This window comes from Carcharhinus amblyrhynchos, chromosome 11 (assembly GCF_965287045.1).
Source record: "Carcharhinus amblyrhynchos chromosome 11, sCarAmb.v2.hapA, whole genome shotgun sequence".
Lineage (NCBI taxonomy): Eukaryota > Metazoa > Chordata > Chondrichthyes > Carcharhiniformes > Carcharhinidae > Carcharhinus > Carcharhinus amblyrhynchos.
Genome location: NC_137334.1, coordinates 54,909,627 through 54,927,308, shown reverse-complemented (window position 1 = coordinate 54,927,308; position 17,682 = coordinate 54,909,627). Strand labels below are relative to the sequence as shown.

At 40.9% G+C, this 17,682-nt stretch overlaps 1 protein-coding gene across 11 annotated transcripts in view; it reads left to right on the top strand.

The window, feature by feature from the left end:
- baz2ba (bromodomain adjacent to zinc finger domain, 2Ba) overlaps positions 1–17,302 on the top strand; it is a 276,122-nt gene extending 258,820 nt beyond the window's left edge. For all 11 annotated transcript variants that reach the window (XM_080199128.1, XM_080199127.1, XM_080199132.1 and 8 more), the window contains 3 exons: positions 7,609–7,880; positions 15,319–15,462; positions 15,583–17,302. In XM_080199128.1, coding sequence (XP_080055254.1) covers positions 7,609–7,880; positions 15,319–15,462; positions 15,583–15,736 — 570 coding nt within the window. In that variant the 3' untranslated portion in view covers positions 15,737–17,302. The remainder of the gene's footprint in view (positions 1–7,608; positions 7,881–15,318; positions 15,463–15,582) is intronic.
- The last annotated feature ends 380 nt before the right edge of the window (positions 17,303–17,682 follow it).

Here is a 17,682-nt window from a genome sequence, read left to right as displayed (position 1 = left end):
TGTTACCCTCCTTAAATAACGGGACAACATTGGCTATCCTCCACTCCTCTGGGACCTCATCTGTGGCCAACAGGGAACAAAGATTTCTGTTGGAGGCCCAGCAATTTCCTCTCTTTTTCTCCCTCAGATAGATGCCATCTGACTCTGGGGATTTGTCTACTGTAGTGCTTTTTAATACGCCTAACGCTTCCTCCCTCATAATGAAGACTTGCTCTAGAGGGTTTACATATCCCTCTGCGACACCATCAATCAACGTATCCCTCTCCTTTGTGAATACCAATGCAAAGTACTCAGGGATCTCACCCACCTCTTTGATTCTATGTATAATTCCCTTCCTTTGTCCTTGAGTGGGCCAACTCTTTCTCTGGCTACCCCTCTTGTTCCTAATATATGTATAAAATGCCTTGGGATTCTCCTTAATCCTGTCTGCCAAGAATATTCTGTGATTCCTTTTTGCCCTCCTAACTCCCTGTTTGAGTTATTTCTACTTTCCCTGCACTGATCAAGTGCTTCATCTGTTTTTAGTTGCCTAGACCTCATGTATGCATCCTTTTCCTTTTTGACTAGACTCACAATTTCCCTGGTCATCCAAGGTTTCTGAATCCTTTCTTTCCTGTCCTTCCTTTTCACAGGCACAAGCCTATCCTGCACTCTGATCAACTGCTCCTTAAAAGACTTCCAAATGCCAAATGTGGATTTCCTCTCAAACAGTCTCTCCCAAACAACAAGTCCTGCAAATCCTGCCTAATCCAGTTGCAGTTAATTTAGCAAATTTACCTAATTTAGCACCTTAACCCTAAGACAACACTTGTCCTTTTCCATGAGTATCTGAAAACTTGCGGAATTGTGGTCACTGTTTGCCACGTGTACCCCCACTGAAACTTTGAGTTGAGCTCATTCCCTAGTACCAGGTCCAGTATAGCCCCCTCGCTAATCCAACTATCTACATATTGTTCCAAAAAACCTTTCTGGACACACTTAACAAATTCCTCACCATCCGGACTCCTGGCCCTAAGAGATTTCCAGTCGATATGAGGAAAATTGAAGTCTCCCACTACAACAACCCTATTATTTCTACATCTGTCCAGAATCTACTTACATTTCCATTCTTCAACTTCCCATGGGTTGTTGGGAGGCCTGTAGTACACCCCCATCATAGTGACTGCCCTCTTCCTGATTCTCCGCTATACCCACAGTGTCTTGTTACATGATTCTTTCAAGATGTCCTCCCTCTTTGCAGCTGAAATAAGTTCCCTAACCAGTATTGCAACTCCCCCACCTCTTTTGCCTTCCCTGCTGCCTCGCTTAAAATACCTATATCTCAGAAAATTTAGCTGTCAGCCCTTTCGCATTTTTAACTAAGTGTCTATTACCACAACCACATTCAAGTTCCATGCATGAATCAAGGCTCTAAGTTGATCTGTCTTGCATGTATTACTCCTTGCACTGAAGCAGATGCACCTCAGACCTCTAGTCCCACAGAGTTCGACCTCTCCCAGTCTTCTCTTCTTAACTAGCCTGGCCGTGATCACATGCTCATCCCCAGTCTCTACACTTGCTGACCTGTCCAGATTCCTGCGCGCGCGCGCGCACCCCCCCCCACACACACACTCATTTAAACCCACCCGAACCACAGTGGCAAACCTCCCAGCCAGGATATTGGTGCCCCTCCAGTTCAGGTGTAACCCGTCCTTCTTGTACAGTCCACCCTCCTGCACCAGTTCTTTAGCCATGTATTCAGCTGCATTATCTCCCTGTTCTGAGCCTCACTAGCACATGGCATGGGGAATAATCCTGAGATTACTACCCTGGAGGTCCTGCTTTTTAATCTTCGACCTAAATCCCTAAATTGCCATTGCAGGATGTCATGACTCCTTCTATCAAAGTCATTCATGCCAACCTGGACAATGACATCTCTCTAATTTCCCTCCCATTTTAGAATGCTTTGAACCAGCTCAAAGACATCCAGGACCCTGCTGCCAGGGAGGCAAATTATCATCCTGGAGTCCCTTTTGCAGCCACAGAAGTGCCTATCTGTGCTCTAATGGCAGTGAATCCCCCACCGCTATTGCTTTGCTATGCTTTGTATCACCCTCTGTGATGTGGGTATGCTGGCGTTGGACTGGCGTAAACATAGTAAAAAGTCTGACAACACCATTCACCTGACGAAGGGGCTAACCCCGAAAGCTTGTGAGTCTATTATCAAATAAATCGGTTGGACTAAAACCTGGTGTTGTCAGACTTTTTACTGTGTTCACCCTCTATGCAGCAGGGCTAGCTATGGTGCCTTGGCTTTGGCCACTGCTACTGCTGTTCCAGATGGACCTTCCTCCTCATCAGTATCCAAAATGGCATACTTGTTAGATAGGGGCACAGCCGTAGGGGACCGCTGCACTGACTGCCCACCTGTCTGGCAGTCACCCATCTATCTTCCCACATCTCTGTAACTATTATCTGTAACGATTTCAACTAATTATGTGCTCCTTAATTCTTCCAGCTGCTTCTCTAACCAATCCATACATTCGGTGAGCATTTGCAACTGGATGCACTTCTCACAGATGTAGTCCTCAGGGACATTTAAAGTGGCCATGATATCCCATATCTCACAGGAGTAGCACACAACCCCGCTAATTGACATGTCTCTCCCTCGATTGATAGATTAAAAACTAAATACTAGTTAGGCACATAAAAATTACTGCTGCAGTTCTCCCCCTAATAAGTATCAAGTTTTGCTTGCTACCCTCTCGTAAGTATGGGGAAAAAAATCTTACCTTACAAAATGTAGCTCAGATTCTAATCCTGTGAACCTCTGAATGAATGGATTAAGGACACAAGGTCACCTGATTTATAAAGAACCAATCAGGAGCCTCTCTTTTGAAAGTCTGCAGGAAGTAATCCTGAAGGTTCTCCTGGTGCTGTTGAAAATGAGGTGCCGATTTGGGTCTCGTGGGTTGTTCCTCCTCAAATAGGCTTGCTGGAAAAGATTAGGCCGCGAGTCCACCTCGAGTTCTATTTATACACTTACTGTCCTAGGTTTATGCCTCCCAGGTGCAAATTCAGGTCTCGCTGGCTGCTCCTCTCAGCTAGGCCTCCTTGCTCTTACTTTTGCTTGTCCTTCTCACAGTGCCTTTTTTTTTGGTTGGAGGTGGAGGGATGGAGAGAAACACTAATGTAGTGTCTCAGGTTTAATTGGTCCTTGACACCAATTCTTCGGCTACTCACACTACAATCAAGGTGACTGAGTTGACGTCTCCCAGAATCATCATCTGCACCTCTGCTAGATGATCTTCCTCCTGTTTGCCACTGGAGGGAAATGCTACATTGTTCTTTCACATTTCTATCATTATGATAGAAATGTTTGTAAATGGCATGACCATATTGTGTTTTACTTTTCAAAACTCTATTTGTAATATTTAGCTAATTGGTTTGATTTATATTGTTTATATTAATATCTGCTTTTCATGTTGTTTTACTATCAATCTTCTTCCAAACTTGAGTAGTCTGAAGAGAGCATTTAGTTATAAAACATTTAGATGGGTGCTAGTAGCTACAAGACTTTCAACATTGGCAAGTTTGGAAGAGTAGAAAATGGAAAAAGATTTAATAAATAAATTGATTGAAAATCAGAGAAAAAATTGACAGTTAATTTTCAATTAGCTTTTGTACCGTGGATCAAGGCTTTTCCTACTTTACTTCCAATCCCTACTTCTCTTCCATTTATATAGATGATCTGGAGGAGGGAACCGAGTGTAGGGTGTCGAAATTTGCTGATGACACCAAGATTGGGGGAAAGGCAAATTGTGCGGAGGGTGTGGAGAGTCTGCAGAAGGATCTAGATAGGCTGGGCGAATGGGCCAGGAAATGGCAAATGGAATTTAATGTTGGCAAGTGTGAGGTGGTCCACTTTGGTAGGAAGAATGGTAGGAAGGACTATTACTTACGTGGCGAAAAACTGCAGCAGGCGACGGTGCAGAGGGACCTCGGGGTCCTTGTGCATGAGTCGCAAAAACCCAGCCTGCAAGTGCAGCAGGTGGTCAGGAAGGCGAATGGGATGCTGGCCTTCATAGCGAGGGGGATTGAATATAAAAGTAGGGAGGTCTTGCTGCAGCTGTATAGGGCATTGGTGAGGCCGCAGCTGGAGTACTGTGTGCAGTTTTGGGCGCCGCACCTGCGCAAGGATATTTTGGCCCTGGAGGGAGTGCAGAGGAGGTTTACTAGGCTGATACTGGAGTTGAGGGGGTTGAGCTATGAGGAGAGGCTGAATAAACTAGGCTTGTACTCATTAGAGTTTAGAAGAATGAGGGGAGATCTCATTGAGACGTATAAGATGATGAATGGGATGGATAGGATAGAGGTGGAAAGACTCTTCCCGCTCAAAAAAGACAGTAGGACTAGGGGGCACAGCCTCAAGATAAAGGGGGGGCGGTTCAGAACGGAGTTGAGGAGGAACTTCTTCACTCAAAGGGTGGTGAATCTCTGGAATTCTCTGCCCGTTGAAGTGGTGGAGGCTGCCTCGCTAAATATTTTTAAGAAGCGGGTTGATGGGTTTTTGATAAGAGAGGGGATTAAGGGTTATGGGGAGAGGGCGGGAAAGTGGAACTGAGCCACGACAGATCAGCCATGATCTTATTGAATGGCGGGGCAGGCTCGAAGGGCCAGATGGCCTACTCCTGCTCCTATTTCTTATGTTCTTATGTTCTTTCTTTTTTAGTGGAGCCAATGTCCTATCAAGGGAGGCATAGTCCTAACTTGACATGAATCTTTAGACTCTATCATCTTTCTCATCTATGTACTATATTTAAAAGGGCTTCATTCATAGGAGGTTTTCAATAAAAGCTGCACCTTCGCGTTAATAATTTTGGATGATTTGAAACACTTGTACCTTTTTTTAACGGAGAGAATAAGATTAATGACCTGTTTCCCGTTGTAATGAATGTAACAAACTGAAATCCTGGTATTATTCTTGTTGCATTTCAATATCATGTAATAAGTCCATTCCACCAAACAAAGGAAAGTTTCTAGTCAGATTTGACAAACATCATTGTGCTTATATCACCATTTTTGGCTATATTTTGAAATGCAACAGCATTTAAATCTAAAACACAGAATGGCTTCCTTCTGTATCAAAAGGAGGCATTGCTATTGGACAGAGAAATTCCCTTGCCTTGTCTAGTAAGAGATCTACAAATTTGAAATGATTTACTGGATTATCTTTGGTTTGGTTAATCCTAAATTAGTCTGTTTGCTTCCCAACTGCTTTGATAAACAATACTAGTTGGGCTTTTCAAAATAAGAATACTCTACGTAGATTAGGCAATTTAGCCAGTTACAACAATCACATTGAGATATTACTTGTGAGATATTGAGCAAAACTAAATCACCTCTTCGTGTAGTGCTGAATAGATGCTTAGTATTTTTGATAATCTTTTGATTCTGATTCCAGTAGTCATGAAATCCTAGAGGAACAAGTTAGTTGGGTCTTTTTATTGATCTTTATAGTTTACCAAAAAGAGGTTGTGCAATTCAGTTAAATTAATAATCAAAGCCAACAATTGCTAACCTGGAATACGAGTTCAGTCGGAAGTGAATTCTCAATAGATTATGTTGACTGCTTCAAGTTTTTAATACCCATTGTAAACCTTGCTGACATTGTTATTTTGGCGAGTATGAATATTTGGTGAGGGAGGAGCATATTGCAGGGAAGCCCTATAATAATGTAGGGCATGGAAAATCGGGAAATCAGAGATTGCCAGTGAGAATCTTGTTTCCCAACTCCCCTTGTTTTTTGTGCTGATAGCTAACATCAGTTGAGCCAGCTGAATTGAAAAACTCATTATTAGTGAACCAGTTGACTTGCAATTTGTAGTGAGGAAAAGCTGCCCTGTGAATTGTGGATTCTGTGACCTGTTGCACTATTATTTTGTGTAAATGGCACCTAGTGCTTAAACCTCCCATTAAGTATTTGCACATTAACTGTGCATTAAACTTGCTACAGAAAGTTAAGTCTAGTAACTATCAGTGTAAGTACCCTTTTAATAACATGATAATTAGTAATGTCTGTTAATCAACCTCATACCTAGAAAGTGAACAAAAATGAGTGTGGAGTCTAATTCCTTCAGCTTGTGAATTGTTTTAGAAGATTTAAAAATGTATTTTTTTTCCCTACTCTTTCCTTGTTTCTTTTTGTTTCCCACATGATCCAGTCTATGGTTCCCTCTATTTCTCTTTCTGCATTGAATTAGTTGATTGAATTAACCCATTCTAATTCACCCTCGTTCTCATTCCCTTCTCAGTTTATTTCTGAGGAAAAAGATGCACTATTTGTGCCATTGCTCACCAAGATCTCAGGTTCCCCATTGCCCCTGTTGCACTGCTTCAAATGCATTTCTCACAACTTTGGCAGTGTTTTTAAAGCCTAAATGTACAGAAACAAGTCTAACTGATGGGGACGGCATGAAATTTCCAATCCAGTAAATTGTGGCCCAGTAGCATGTCATTTTTCTCAAGGCAACTATGCCCTTGTTCTTGTGGTGCCCTTATTCATGACCTTGTGCTACCCCACCATGACTGCCACCAGGAAATAGCCTGTAAATGCCATTATCAGCGCAAGTATTTTTTGCATTTTTAAATTGCTGTCTTCATATCGTGAAATTTTGGACATTTAGACAAAATTTATAATTTTACTACAGTGTATTCAGTGTTAAGAGCAGGAGAAGACTATATAGTCCATTGAGCCTGCTTCACCATGCAATTTGTTTCCCTCCCCCCTATTGTGGTAGATAAATAGTGTCCTTGACTTTGCCTGTTCCATTTTCTGTAGCTTTACCCTTACCCCTTCCTCCCAAAAAGATGAAACGGGTTCCTGTACTACTCATCAACCATCCTCCAGGACCAGCATTCAACAGATCATCCACCATTATTTCCAGTACCTCCAACGTGACTCTACCAAACACATCCTTCTCCCTGCACTCCCTTTCATAATTTGGCAGGGACCCTTACTTATTGATTTTGGGCTTCACTTTTCTGTCCACTCACCATGCCCCTTGATTCCCTGAGACCAAAAGTCTGTCTATCTCACCCTTAAATATATTCAGTGATGGCAAATCCACAACCCTCTGGGCTAAAGAATTCCAAAGATTCACAATCCTTTAAATGAATACATTTCTCTTCATCACAACCTTTCCTCGTAAAACAACCCCATATTATTATCGTTGTACCTTATCAAGTGTCTTACTGAAGTCCAAGTATGTTACATTTACTATTTGATTTATCTCACTAAGTTCTTCACTAACTTATCCTTGATAAATGAATCTAGAGGTTTCATTGGTACTGGTGAGGTAACAGTCCCTGAACACTGATATTCAATATGGTGACATTGAGTATTGATAAATTTTTGACTGCTGTGTTACTGAATGCAGTGCAGGTAACTTTCAGAATACATAAATGGATGGCATTTCCATTATTTGCTGGCAGAGGGCAAGCTTCCTCCATTGATTCTATATAGACTGATGCTTAAAAGTTTGATCACAAAATTATGCTTTGTAAAATTCTAGATTTTGTGATTTTTGCTAATCTAATTTCTCTCTGTCCAATATTTCCTTTTGTTAGGCAAGTGGTCAGTCTCCACGGAGTAAAAAATTCCTAAATCGCCCAAGAAAGAATTTTGAACAGAAGAAGGGCAGGAGATTATCTGGAGCTGGTGTTAGTGATGAAGAGGAGACAGCTAGTACAAGTAGTACCCCAAAGAAGGGAGGTAAAGAATCCAAAAAACGAAAAGTGGATGACAGCTCGTCTGTGAACTCACCCAGGCTAGAGGGACCTTCACCTACCAAGAAGTGGAAAACTATAAAAGATAGTAGCAAGGATTTGTCTATGTGCAGGTATGAATTGAACTTTTAAATCTATAGATATGTTTAATATAAATAGCGAACTTCATCTGTTATTAACTGAAGCAATTCTCTGACAAAGCAGAGGTGCTGCAATCACTGGCACGTACGATGGAAGAGAAAAGGCATCAGTGATGCAGACCATCTGTCAGCCAATTGCAGATTCCCATCCCAAACACCATTCTCCGATGTGCTGATGTTCCCATTCTACATGACCAGCCCAGCTGAGAAAAAATGGTTAGAATCTGAATTTGTTAATGACTGCGTGAAGGTCTGAAGCCTGTAAAGTGTCTAATGAAACCAAGAGGTGCTATTCCTCCCTATTTTGTTGTTCCAATGAAGCCATTGTGGAAGGCCAAGGAAAGAAAGGTCAGACAGGGAATTAAAGTGGCAGGCAGCCTGAAGCTCAAAGTCATACTTTTGGGAGGAATGAAGCTGTTCAGCTAAGTAATTATTTACTCTACATTTGACCTCCCCACTATAAAGCAGGTCACTTCATGAACAAAACAATACAGTATATTCGTTTGAAAGAAATTCAAGTAGATCTCCATTTTACATGGAATCAGTTTTTTAAAATTTATTATTAGTATCACAAGTAGGCTTACATTAACACAGCAATTAAGTTACTGTGAAAATCCCCTACTTGCCATACTCTGGCACCTGTTCGGTACAATGAGGCAGAATTTAGCATGGCCTGCCTGTCCACCTCACACCACATCTTTTGGACTGTAGGAGAAACCGGAGCACCCTGAGGAAACTGTGGCATGATAGCACAGTGGTCAGCACAATTGCCTCACAGCGTCAGAGACCTGGATTCAATTCACAGTTTGGACCATTGTCTGTGCAGAGTCTGCACGTTCTTCCATGTCTGCTTGGGTTTCCTTCCATTGTCCAGAAGATGTGCTGGTGTTAGGTGGACTGGCCATGCTAAATTCTCCTTCACTGAACCCAAACAGGTGCTGGCATGTGGCGACTAGGGGATTTTCATTGCAGTGTTAATCTAAACCTATTTGTGACACTAATACATTAACTTTAGCAGTGTTTTGGATGCCAAGTGATGTTATTAAAGCAGCGGAAACGGCAGATGTAGCAGCTCCTGTTGTGGACCAGTACTCACTGGAGCAAGGAATGGTCCCTGCCAAATTATGAAATGAGTGCAGGGTGCAGGATGTGTTTGGTAGAGTTATGTTGGAGGTAGTGGAAGTGATGGTGGATGATCTGTTGAATGCGAAGACTGATTTTGGAGGATGTTTGATGGGTAGTGTGGGAACCCTTATTATGGTTCTGGGAGGAAAGAGTAAAGATAAAGCTACGGAAAATGGGACAGACACAGTCAAGGATTCTATCTATCTATCTATCTATCTATCTATCTATCTATCTATCTATCTATCACTGTGGAGGCAGTGGAACAGATGGGGAAAATACTCATTTCAGAAGTGCCAATGTGGAGTGGCACCTTTAGAGCAGTTACTGAAGAAACTGAAAGAAGAGAATGGAACACTCTGAGGAGGTTGGTTGGGAAGAGATATAATCAAAGTTGCTGTGGAAGTTGGTCAGTTTTGTGGAGGACAGTGAAGAGTCTGTGACTGACTCTGTTAAGGTAAGGGAGAGGAATGGAAGTTTGAAGTTTAAAAAAAAATCTTGCATAATAACAAAATGCAGCTCAGATGCAGTCATCATTATATTGGAAGAGAGATTAAGGAAGGGGATCTGAACTTCACTGGAACAAAGAACTTGCAAATGAGCAGCGTGGCGATCTTGGAGGGTGATTTAGGTTTAGACAGTTTGAAATTGCTTATTTAAAAGGAGCTGGTTGAGGCCAAACATTGGAATTAATTAAAGTGACAACATCAGAAGGTTTGTTGATATATGTGGATAGGGTTTGGACAACAAAGAAAAAAATAGAGTTGAGGTAAGCAAAAATAAGATCTGTGGGGTAGGAGTGCTGACATAAGTCTTCTGGAACAGTATTGTGTTTGGATCTGGGGTAAGACTCAGAATTTAAGAATAATAGTAGAATATTCAACTCCTAGAGCGTGGGCTTGCCCATCCTTTTCACTGTGGGGGGAGGGCAGGGCACCCATTTCCATCATTTTCTCATTCAAGGGGCAGATGATTAAATCTCTAAAAGATAAGGTTTGACAAAACATTGAACAAGACTTTTTAAAAAGGTTGAGCTATGAGGAAAGTAGTAAACTTCATAGAAATCATAGAAACCCTACAGTACAGAAAGAGGCCATTCGGCCCATCAAGTCTGCACCCACCACAATCCCATCCAGGCCCTACCCCCATAGTCCAACATATTTACCCACTAATCCCTCTACCTACACATCTCAGGACACTATGGACAATAAGGACAATTTTTAACATGGCCAATCAACGTAACCCGCACATCTTTGGACTGTGGGATGAAACCAGATCACCCGGAGGAAACCCATGCAGACACGAGGAGAATGTGCAAACTCCACGCAAACAGTGACCCAAGCCAGGAATCAAACCCAGGTCCCTGGAGCTGTGAAGCAGCAGTGCTAACCACTTTGCTACCGTGCCACCCGGTTGCTCAGCAAAAATAAAACTTGCTGAGCAAAAATAAAACAATGTCAAAGCAGTAAATTGATAAGTTTTCGAAACATGACCATTGGAATGTGAAAGTATCAGTTTGCATGTGTCCGACACATACCCCGGCTCGGTGTGCTCAGTCACTCACCCAGAGGATAAAGATATGTGTTGGTGTGTTTTTTTTCATTCATTATCCGGGATGTGAGCATCACTGGCTGGGCCAGGATTTATTTCCCGTCCCCAATTGCCCTCCATTTCAAAGGGCATTTGAGAGTCAACCACATTGCTGGGATCTGGAGTCACATGTAGGCCAGACCAGGTAAGGACAGCAGATTTCCTCACGTTGCATTAGTGCACCAGATGAGTTTTTTTATGACAGTTGGCAATGATTTTATGGTTATCATTGGACTTCTGAGTCTGTTTTTAGTGAATTCAAATGTCACCATCTGCCATGGTGAACTCAACTCACTGCCTAACAGCAGCAAACACAGGAATGGAATGGCCCGTTGGAGGAGCAGCTCCATTCAGAATTTTCTACTCCACTTGCACATTTTACTGGCATGTTGAGAACTGGATCTATGGGCTGCAGTAGAAAGGCTTCTCAAGCTGCAGGTTGGATAATCCTGTGCTGGAGCCCATTTCACTGTTCATTTGGATTGTGGTTGATCTGTATCTCAAATTCATTTACCTGTCTTTGTTCCATATTCCTTTGACATCCTTATCTATCAAAGGTATTAACATTGAAAATTTCAATTGGCCTAAAATGCATTTGTTTAGCACATAAAATGTAGCAAAACATCTTGAGGTGCTTCACATGAGAGTTAAACAGAATTGACACCAGCCCATAAAAGGGGACATTAGGGCAAGTGTCCAAAAATTTGGCCAAAGAGCCAAGTTTTACCTGTTGACTTAAAGGAGGAAGAAGAGCTAGGGAGGTGGAGTTTTTTTAGGGAGGAAATTCCAGAGCTTGGGACCTAGGATGCAGTCTTCCGGGAAGCAGTTTACAGAGCTACACTTTTTAAGTGATAGTGTTTTTTGATTTTAGTCCTAGATGATCTAGCTGTAATTTTAAGATTGTTTCCTTTTGTTCTGGAATCCTGATCTGGAGGAAATAATTTATCTGTCTGTATTGCTGAAATGATGTGGAGATGCCGGCGTTGGACCGGGGTAAACACAGTAAGAAGTCTCACATCACCAGGTGTTAAAGTCCAACAAGTTTATTTAGTGGCAAAAGCCACTAGCTTTTGGAGCATTGTTCCTTTATCAGGTGAGTGGGATTTCAGTTCATAAGCAGGACATATAAAGACACAAACTCAATTTACAAAATAATGGTTGGAATGCGTGTGATCTTCAGGTAGGCGTTCTCCAAGGTCACCTTCATGACACACGACAGTGCAGAGTCGCTGAGCAGAGACTGATAGCCAAGATCCCGCCTTAACCGGGATCTTGGGTTCATGTCACACTATCCGTAACCCCACAATGTGTCTGAGCTTGCAAAATCTCACTAACTGTTCTGGCAGAAGACAATACACATCTCTTTAACCTGTGCTTAACCTTCTCTCCGCTCATTGTCTCTACCTTTAAGACTAGATTATCTGTAAAGACTTGCATTCCAAACATTATTTTGTAAATTGAGGTTGTGTCTTTATGTACCCTGTTTGTGAACTAAAATCCCACTCACCTGATGAAGGAGCAGCGCTCCGAAAGCTAGTGACTTTTGCTACCAAATAAACATAAGAACATAATAAGAACATAAGAAATAGGAGCAGGAGTAGGCCATCCAGCCCTTCAAGCCTGCCCCGCCATTCAATAAGATCATGGCTGATCTGTCGTGTCTCAGCTCCACATTCCCGCCCCCTCCCCATAACCCTCAATCCCCTCGCTCATCAAAAACCCATCAACCTGCGTCTTAAAAATATTTAGCGAGGCAGCCTCCACCACCTCAACGGGCAGAGAATTCCAGGGATTCACCACCCTTTGAGTGAAGAAGTTCCTCCTCAACTCCGTTCTAAACCGCACCCCCCTTTATGTTGAGGCTGTGCCCCCTAGTCCTACTGTCCTTTCTGAGCGGGAAGAGCCTCTCCACCTCTACCCTATCCATCCCATTCATCATCTTGTACGTCTCAATGAGATCTCCCCTCATTCTTCTAAACTCTAACGAGTACAAGCCTGGTTTATTCAGCCTCTCCTCATAGCTCAACCCCCTCAACTCCAGTATCAGCCTAGTAAACCTCCTCTGCACTCCCTCCAAGGCCAAAATATCCTTGCGTAAGTGCGGCGACCAAAACTGCACACAGTACTCCAGCTGCGGCCTCACCAATGCCCTATACAGCTGCAGCAAGACCTCCCTACTTTTATATTCAGTCCCCCTCGCTATGAAGGCCAGCATCCCATTAGCCTTCCTGACCACCTGCTGCACCTGCAGGCTGGGTTTTTGCGACTCATGCACAAGGACCCCGAGGTCCCTCTGCACCGTCGCCTGCTGCAGTTTTTCGCCACATAAGTAATAGTCCTTCCTACCATTATTCCTACCAAAGTGTACCACCTCGCACTTGCCAACATTAAATTCCATTTGCCATTTCCTGGCCCATTCGCCCAGCCTATCTAGATCCTTCTGCAGACTCTCCACGCCCTCTGCGCAATTTCCTATCGGACTTTAACCTGGTGTTGTGAGACTTCTTACTGTGTATTACTGATTCATAATTTTCATAATTTTAAAACACTTTGTATCATTCTATAACTTTCTAAACTCTTGGTAATACAAGCCAAATTATGCAGTGCATCTTTCTAAACCCTGCAATCATTCTGATGAATACCCTTTCCTGTGGTTCAGTGCCCTAAACTGAATGCAGTATTTCAGATACAACTTAACCAAGTCCAAGAAATATTACTTTTTCACTTTGGAATTTAAGTCCTTTTGTGATTAAAAACTAACATGCCGTTAGACTTTTGTACCTATTTACTAGCTGTAGTGATTTGTGTACATGGATGTCAAATCCCTTTATTCTGCCACAGCTCTTAGGCTAGAATTTTATGCTGCCCCCATCGGGGTTTTTGGGGATGGGTACTGAGATTGTAGGGACGGATTTCCCACTGGGTTCCTACCTGGCCTGGCATTACAGCGATTTAATGTTCGGGCAGGCAAGGCCATGGGTGGGAAGTCTATCCTTGTGCCAATTGAGGGCATAAATGGCCACTTAAGGGCCATTTCCTGCTCAACCTCAATTTTTAGGCTGGCGGGTACATTGAAACTCCATGGGAAAACCAGAAAATAAAGAATGGAGTTTGGGCTGGAAGAACGAGGATGCCTCCATCAGAAGCTCCTTTCTCACACACTCTCAAGATTTGGTGACCTGGAGCTCCCTTCATCCACACACACACACACACACACACACACACACACACACACACACCACCCCCCCACCCCCCAGCCTGCATTATACTTACACTTAGATTTCTGAGTCTCTGGTTCCGAGGACTTGGATTTGGGCAGTTAAATTTCAGCCAATGGAATTAGCTGGCAGGTCTCCAAGGCGGGCTTCCTGCTGAGTGAGGGATGTAAATCCATTCACCATAAATTTGAATTTGCAGGGGGACAGCCAGAGTTTCCACCATCCTAAGAATTCATGCCCTTGTCCAGTGGTTCCCAACCCAGTGTGCCATGGAGATGCCATGGGAAAAGACAGACAACTGGAGATCTTGCAAAGGGATGATAAATGATCGACCTCTTTGCTTTCTGATTCTATAATAACCTGATCTTCACAAATCCACACAGATGCTTCTGTCATACTCCATAAGATTGTATCTGACACGTTCATATAATCTCCCAATAGTTGACAATTTTTCACTTTCATGACTCAAGATATGAAGCAACATATGCAATTTTCCAAAACAAATGCTGAATCTAAAGAGCATTTAGAAAATTGATTAATGCATCTGTAATCTCATCACCTTTTTTTAAATATCCTAAGATGGAAAGCAGCAGATCCTGGAGATTTGTGTATCTTAAATCCTGTTATTTTCTGTACTTTTTTAAAAAACTTGTTGAATCTATTATGTTTATACCCTTGTATTTATACCACTGCTGCTTTGTCCTCTTCCTTCATGGTGGAAATATGGTACAAAGTATTAACTGAATAAGCCTTTGATTTCCTTATTATCTATTTAAATCACCAGCATCCATCTTTAATTGATTCACATTCGCATGACCACTTTATCTCAATATATTTGTAATAGCTTTTGCTGTTAGCTTTGATATCTCTTGCAAGATTTCCATAGTTTCTTTTTGCATCACTTATTTTCTTTGTATCTTGTTTTGTATTTCTAGCTTTTCCCAGTTATTCCACTTTTTCTTACATTTGTCTGAGTCTTTTTGACTTAATATTATCTCTTATATTATTTGTTGACCATAGTTTAATTAACTACATAAGTGGAACTTATAGAAATTAGAACTGATCTGGCATCCTACCAGATGTTTTGTGAATACTTCCCACTGTTTGTAAACTTATTTATAACAGCTAATCATAGTTTGCTGCATTATTTATTGCCCATCTCTGAGAAGGTTCCCTCAAATTTAAAAAGTTGGGTTCTAACTCTCCTTGCTGCCTCTCAAATGTAATATCAAATTTGATTCGGAAAATGCTGCCTTTACTGTCAGATTGCTAACTAGTTATGTTTTATTACTCATCACTGAAACCAACATGGTCTTTTGCCTTGCTAATACTAAACACATTGGTGCAGAAAATGGTCTTGAATATATTCTCAACATTTGTTGTATTTATCACTTGACTGCATTTCCCAGTCTGACATAATTCTAGGCTTTGTTGTGTCAACTCCTTATTGAAGTTAAGGAACATTACTTTCTTTTAAACAGCATTATGTTATCAGAGCTGGAAACTCATGAGGACGCTTGGCCCTTCTTGCTCCCTGTGAACTCCAAACTGGTACCGGGATACAGAAAGGTTATAAAGAAACCTATGGACTTTTCTACTATCAGAGAAAAACTCAGCAATGGACTGTAAGTGTCTGTATATTTTTTCATCAACTTTTTCATCATTATCTTTAAAATATTCTAAGTAATATAGAATGATCTTCCTTTGGTGATAATACTAATTCCTAAATACACTTTCTTTTCTAGATACCCTAATACTGAAATATTTGCTGTGGATGCAAGACTAGTTTTTGACAACTGTGAAACATTTAATGAAGATGATTCAGATATAGGCAGAGCTGGTCACAACATGAGGAGATTTTTTGAGAAGCGATGGGCTGAGCTTTTTAAGGGAAGCTAAAGCAATCAAAATACAAGTGAAAGTATAAAGACATTGGGACCAGCAGCCTGAAATACTGGTATCTTCATATCAATGGGGAAGTGCAAGATAATTTGCACAAAGCAACAGATACTTCACATCACTTCTTAAAATGTGGAAATGCCAGCCAAGGATTATTCTAGAAAAGAAGGTTCGCTCCTTTGGAAACCGTAGCTCTTGAGCTATGGAAATGTTTTACGGACAGCTTCGGTAGAACAGGGAAGCACACCCAAAGAGTTCAGTGGCATGGGGTGGTCCTAGTGCAATAGCAACCAATATTTCAAAACGCACTGAATTAATATACAACCACCAGAGCTGTAATGGGGGACTGGAAATCCTCTCCCCCTTGTGTAAAAAAAAACATGGAAGTAAATGGAAAAAATCTTGAATTTTTTTTGTAGCTTATATTTTAGTGAATGTATTTAATTTTTGTTAATTTATGAATAAAATGTCAAATCTTCATTTTCTATGAAAAGGAAGAGGCAGCAAAATTGCTTTAAATCTTCAAGGAAATAAAACAACGAATGTTTTTGAATAATAAAACAAAGCCAATTGATAACTGTTTACACTGTTCTGTCCAAAAAGGGCACTGGAGAACCTGTTGTTACTGTAGACAATAAATTTATAGATCTGCTTATCAATGCACCACCTACTTAGTCTCAAAATGAATTCGAGAACAGTGGATCAACAAAGAAACATCTGTATATAATTGTTCATTAATGTTAATATTAATTAAGTCTTGTTCAAATATGTATGATGTGTACATATTGTTTGCAGGCATTGAATATTGTTATGCCTTAGAATAACCGTAGCATTTTATTTTAGTCTTAAAATGATTATACGTATATGGCTTGTACATATCCTCTACAAACACTGTGGAGTCTCCTAAAGTTGGGTAGTGCCTGCCTTTAAAACAGGGTGTAGGGGATATTAGGTTTTCCATTTTCTATTTTGTTATATAATTTTTGAGCCACTGTGGTCTCAAATTCCAATATAATCATTTGTATCCATACAATAAATTACAATTTCCTATACACAGTATTTTTCATAATGCATTTCCCTCCATCTGCCTTGCCACGGAACCTGGTACACAATGGCTCTTTGTGACCGCTGTGTTTAACCATTGTGTTTAACTACTGTGAGTTGCAGTGGCTTGTTGGAGGCAGCTCAGATCAGAAATTTTTGTACCTGAGTCAAAGTACTTGAAGTTATTTTATTTAAATATGTTGTGAAAAAAGGGTAGTTTTCTTTCTTAGGAATATTATTTTTCACTAGTATGTGTGGCACGGACATAATAAAAGGGTGTTTTCCAATTCTATTTTCTATTTGTTTTGATTTCTACAATCTATATACTTGAGCTGTTCTATTTTCCATTACTATGTCAGTTGTGAATAATTTTGTAAATTTAACGTTCCATATAGATCTGGCATTCTAAGTTGTATATGAAAATGTTTTTAGTCTGTTTTAGCTGCTAAGGAATTATACCATGGATTATTAGAATGGTTTGCTCAAACTGATGCTTGCTGAAGTAAAATTGAACTATTTTAACAGCTGTTAAACGAGCTTTATTGAATGTGGTCCACTTTGACAGATAGTCGCTAACTTTTTTTGACATTTTAGAAATTTATCACTAAAATTTGGGATAATTACTGAGAACATTGAAATTCTAATCAATGCTTAAATATTGGAAGAACTCTCAAAAGAAATATGTTAAGCTGGGAATAATGGCATACATGCATTTTTAGTAATGCATTTTACTGCAGTTTTTCAAAATACTAGTAGATCTCGAGTGATGCTCATTCATATTCTAAGACAAGGATGGGGAATGAAGCAGGAGAGAAATATCTGGGCCAAATGGAAGTTGGAGTAGAAAATCAAAGCAAGAGCTTGTATTTGTAAAGTGTTTTGCATGACTTTCAGACGTTCCA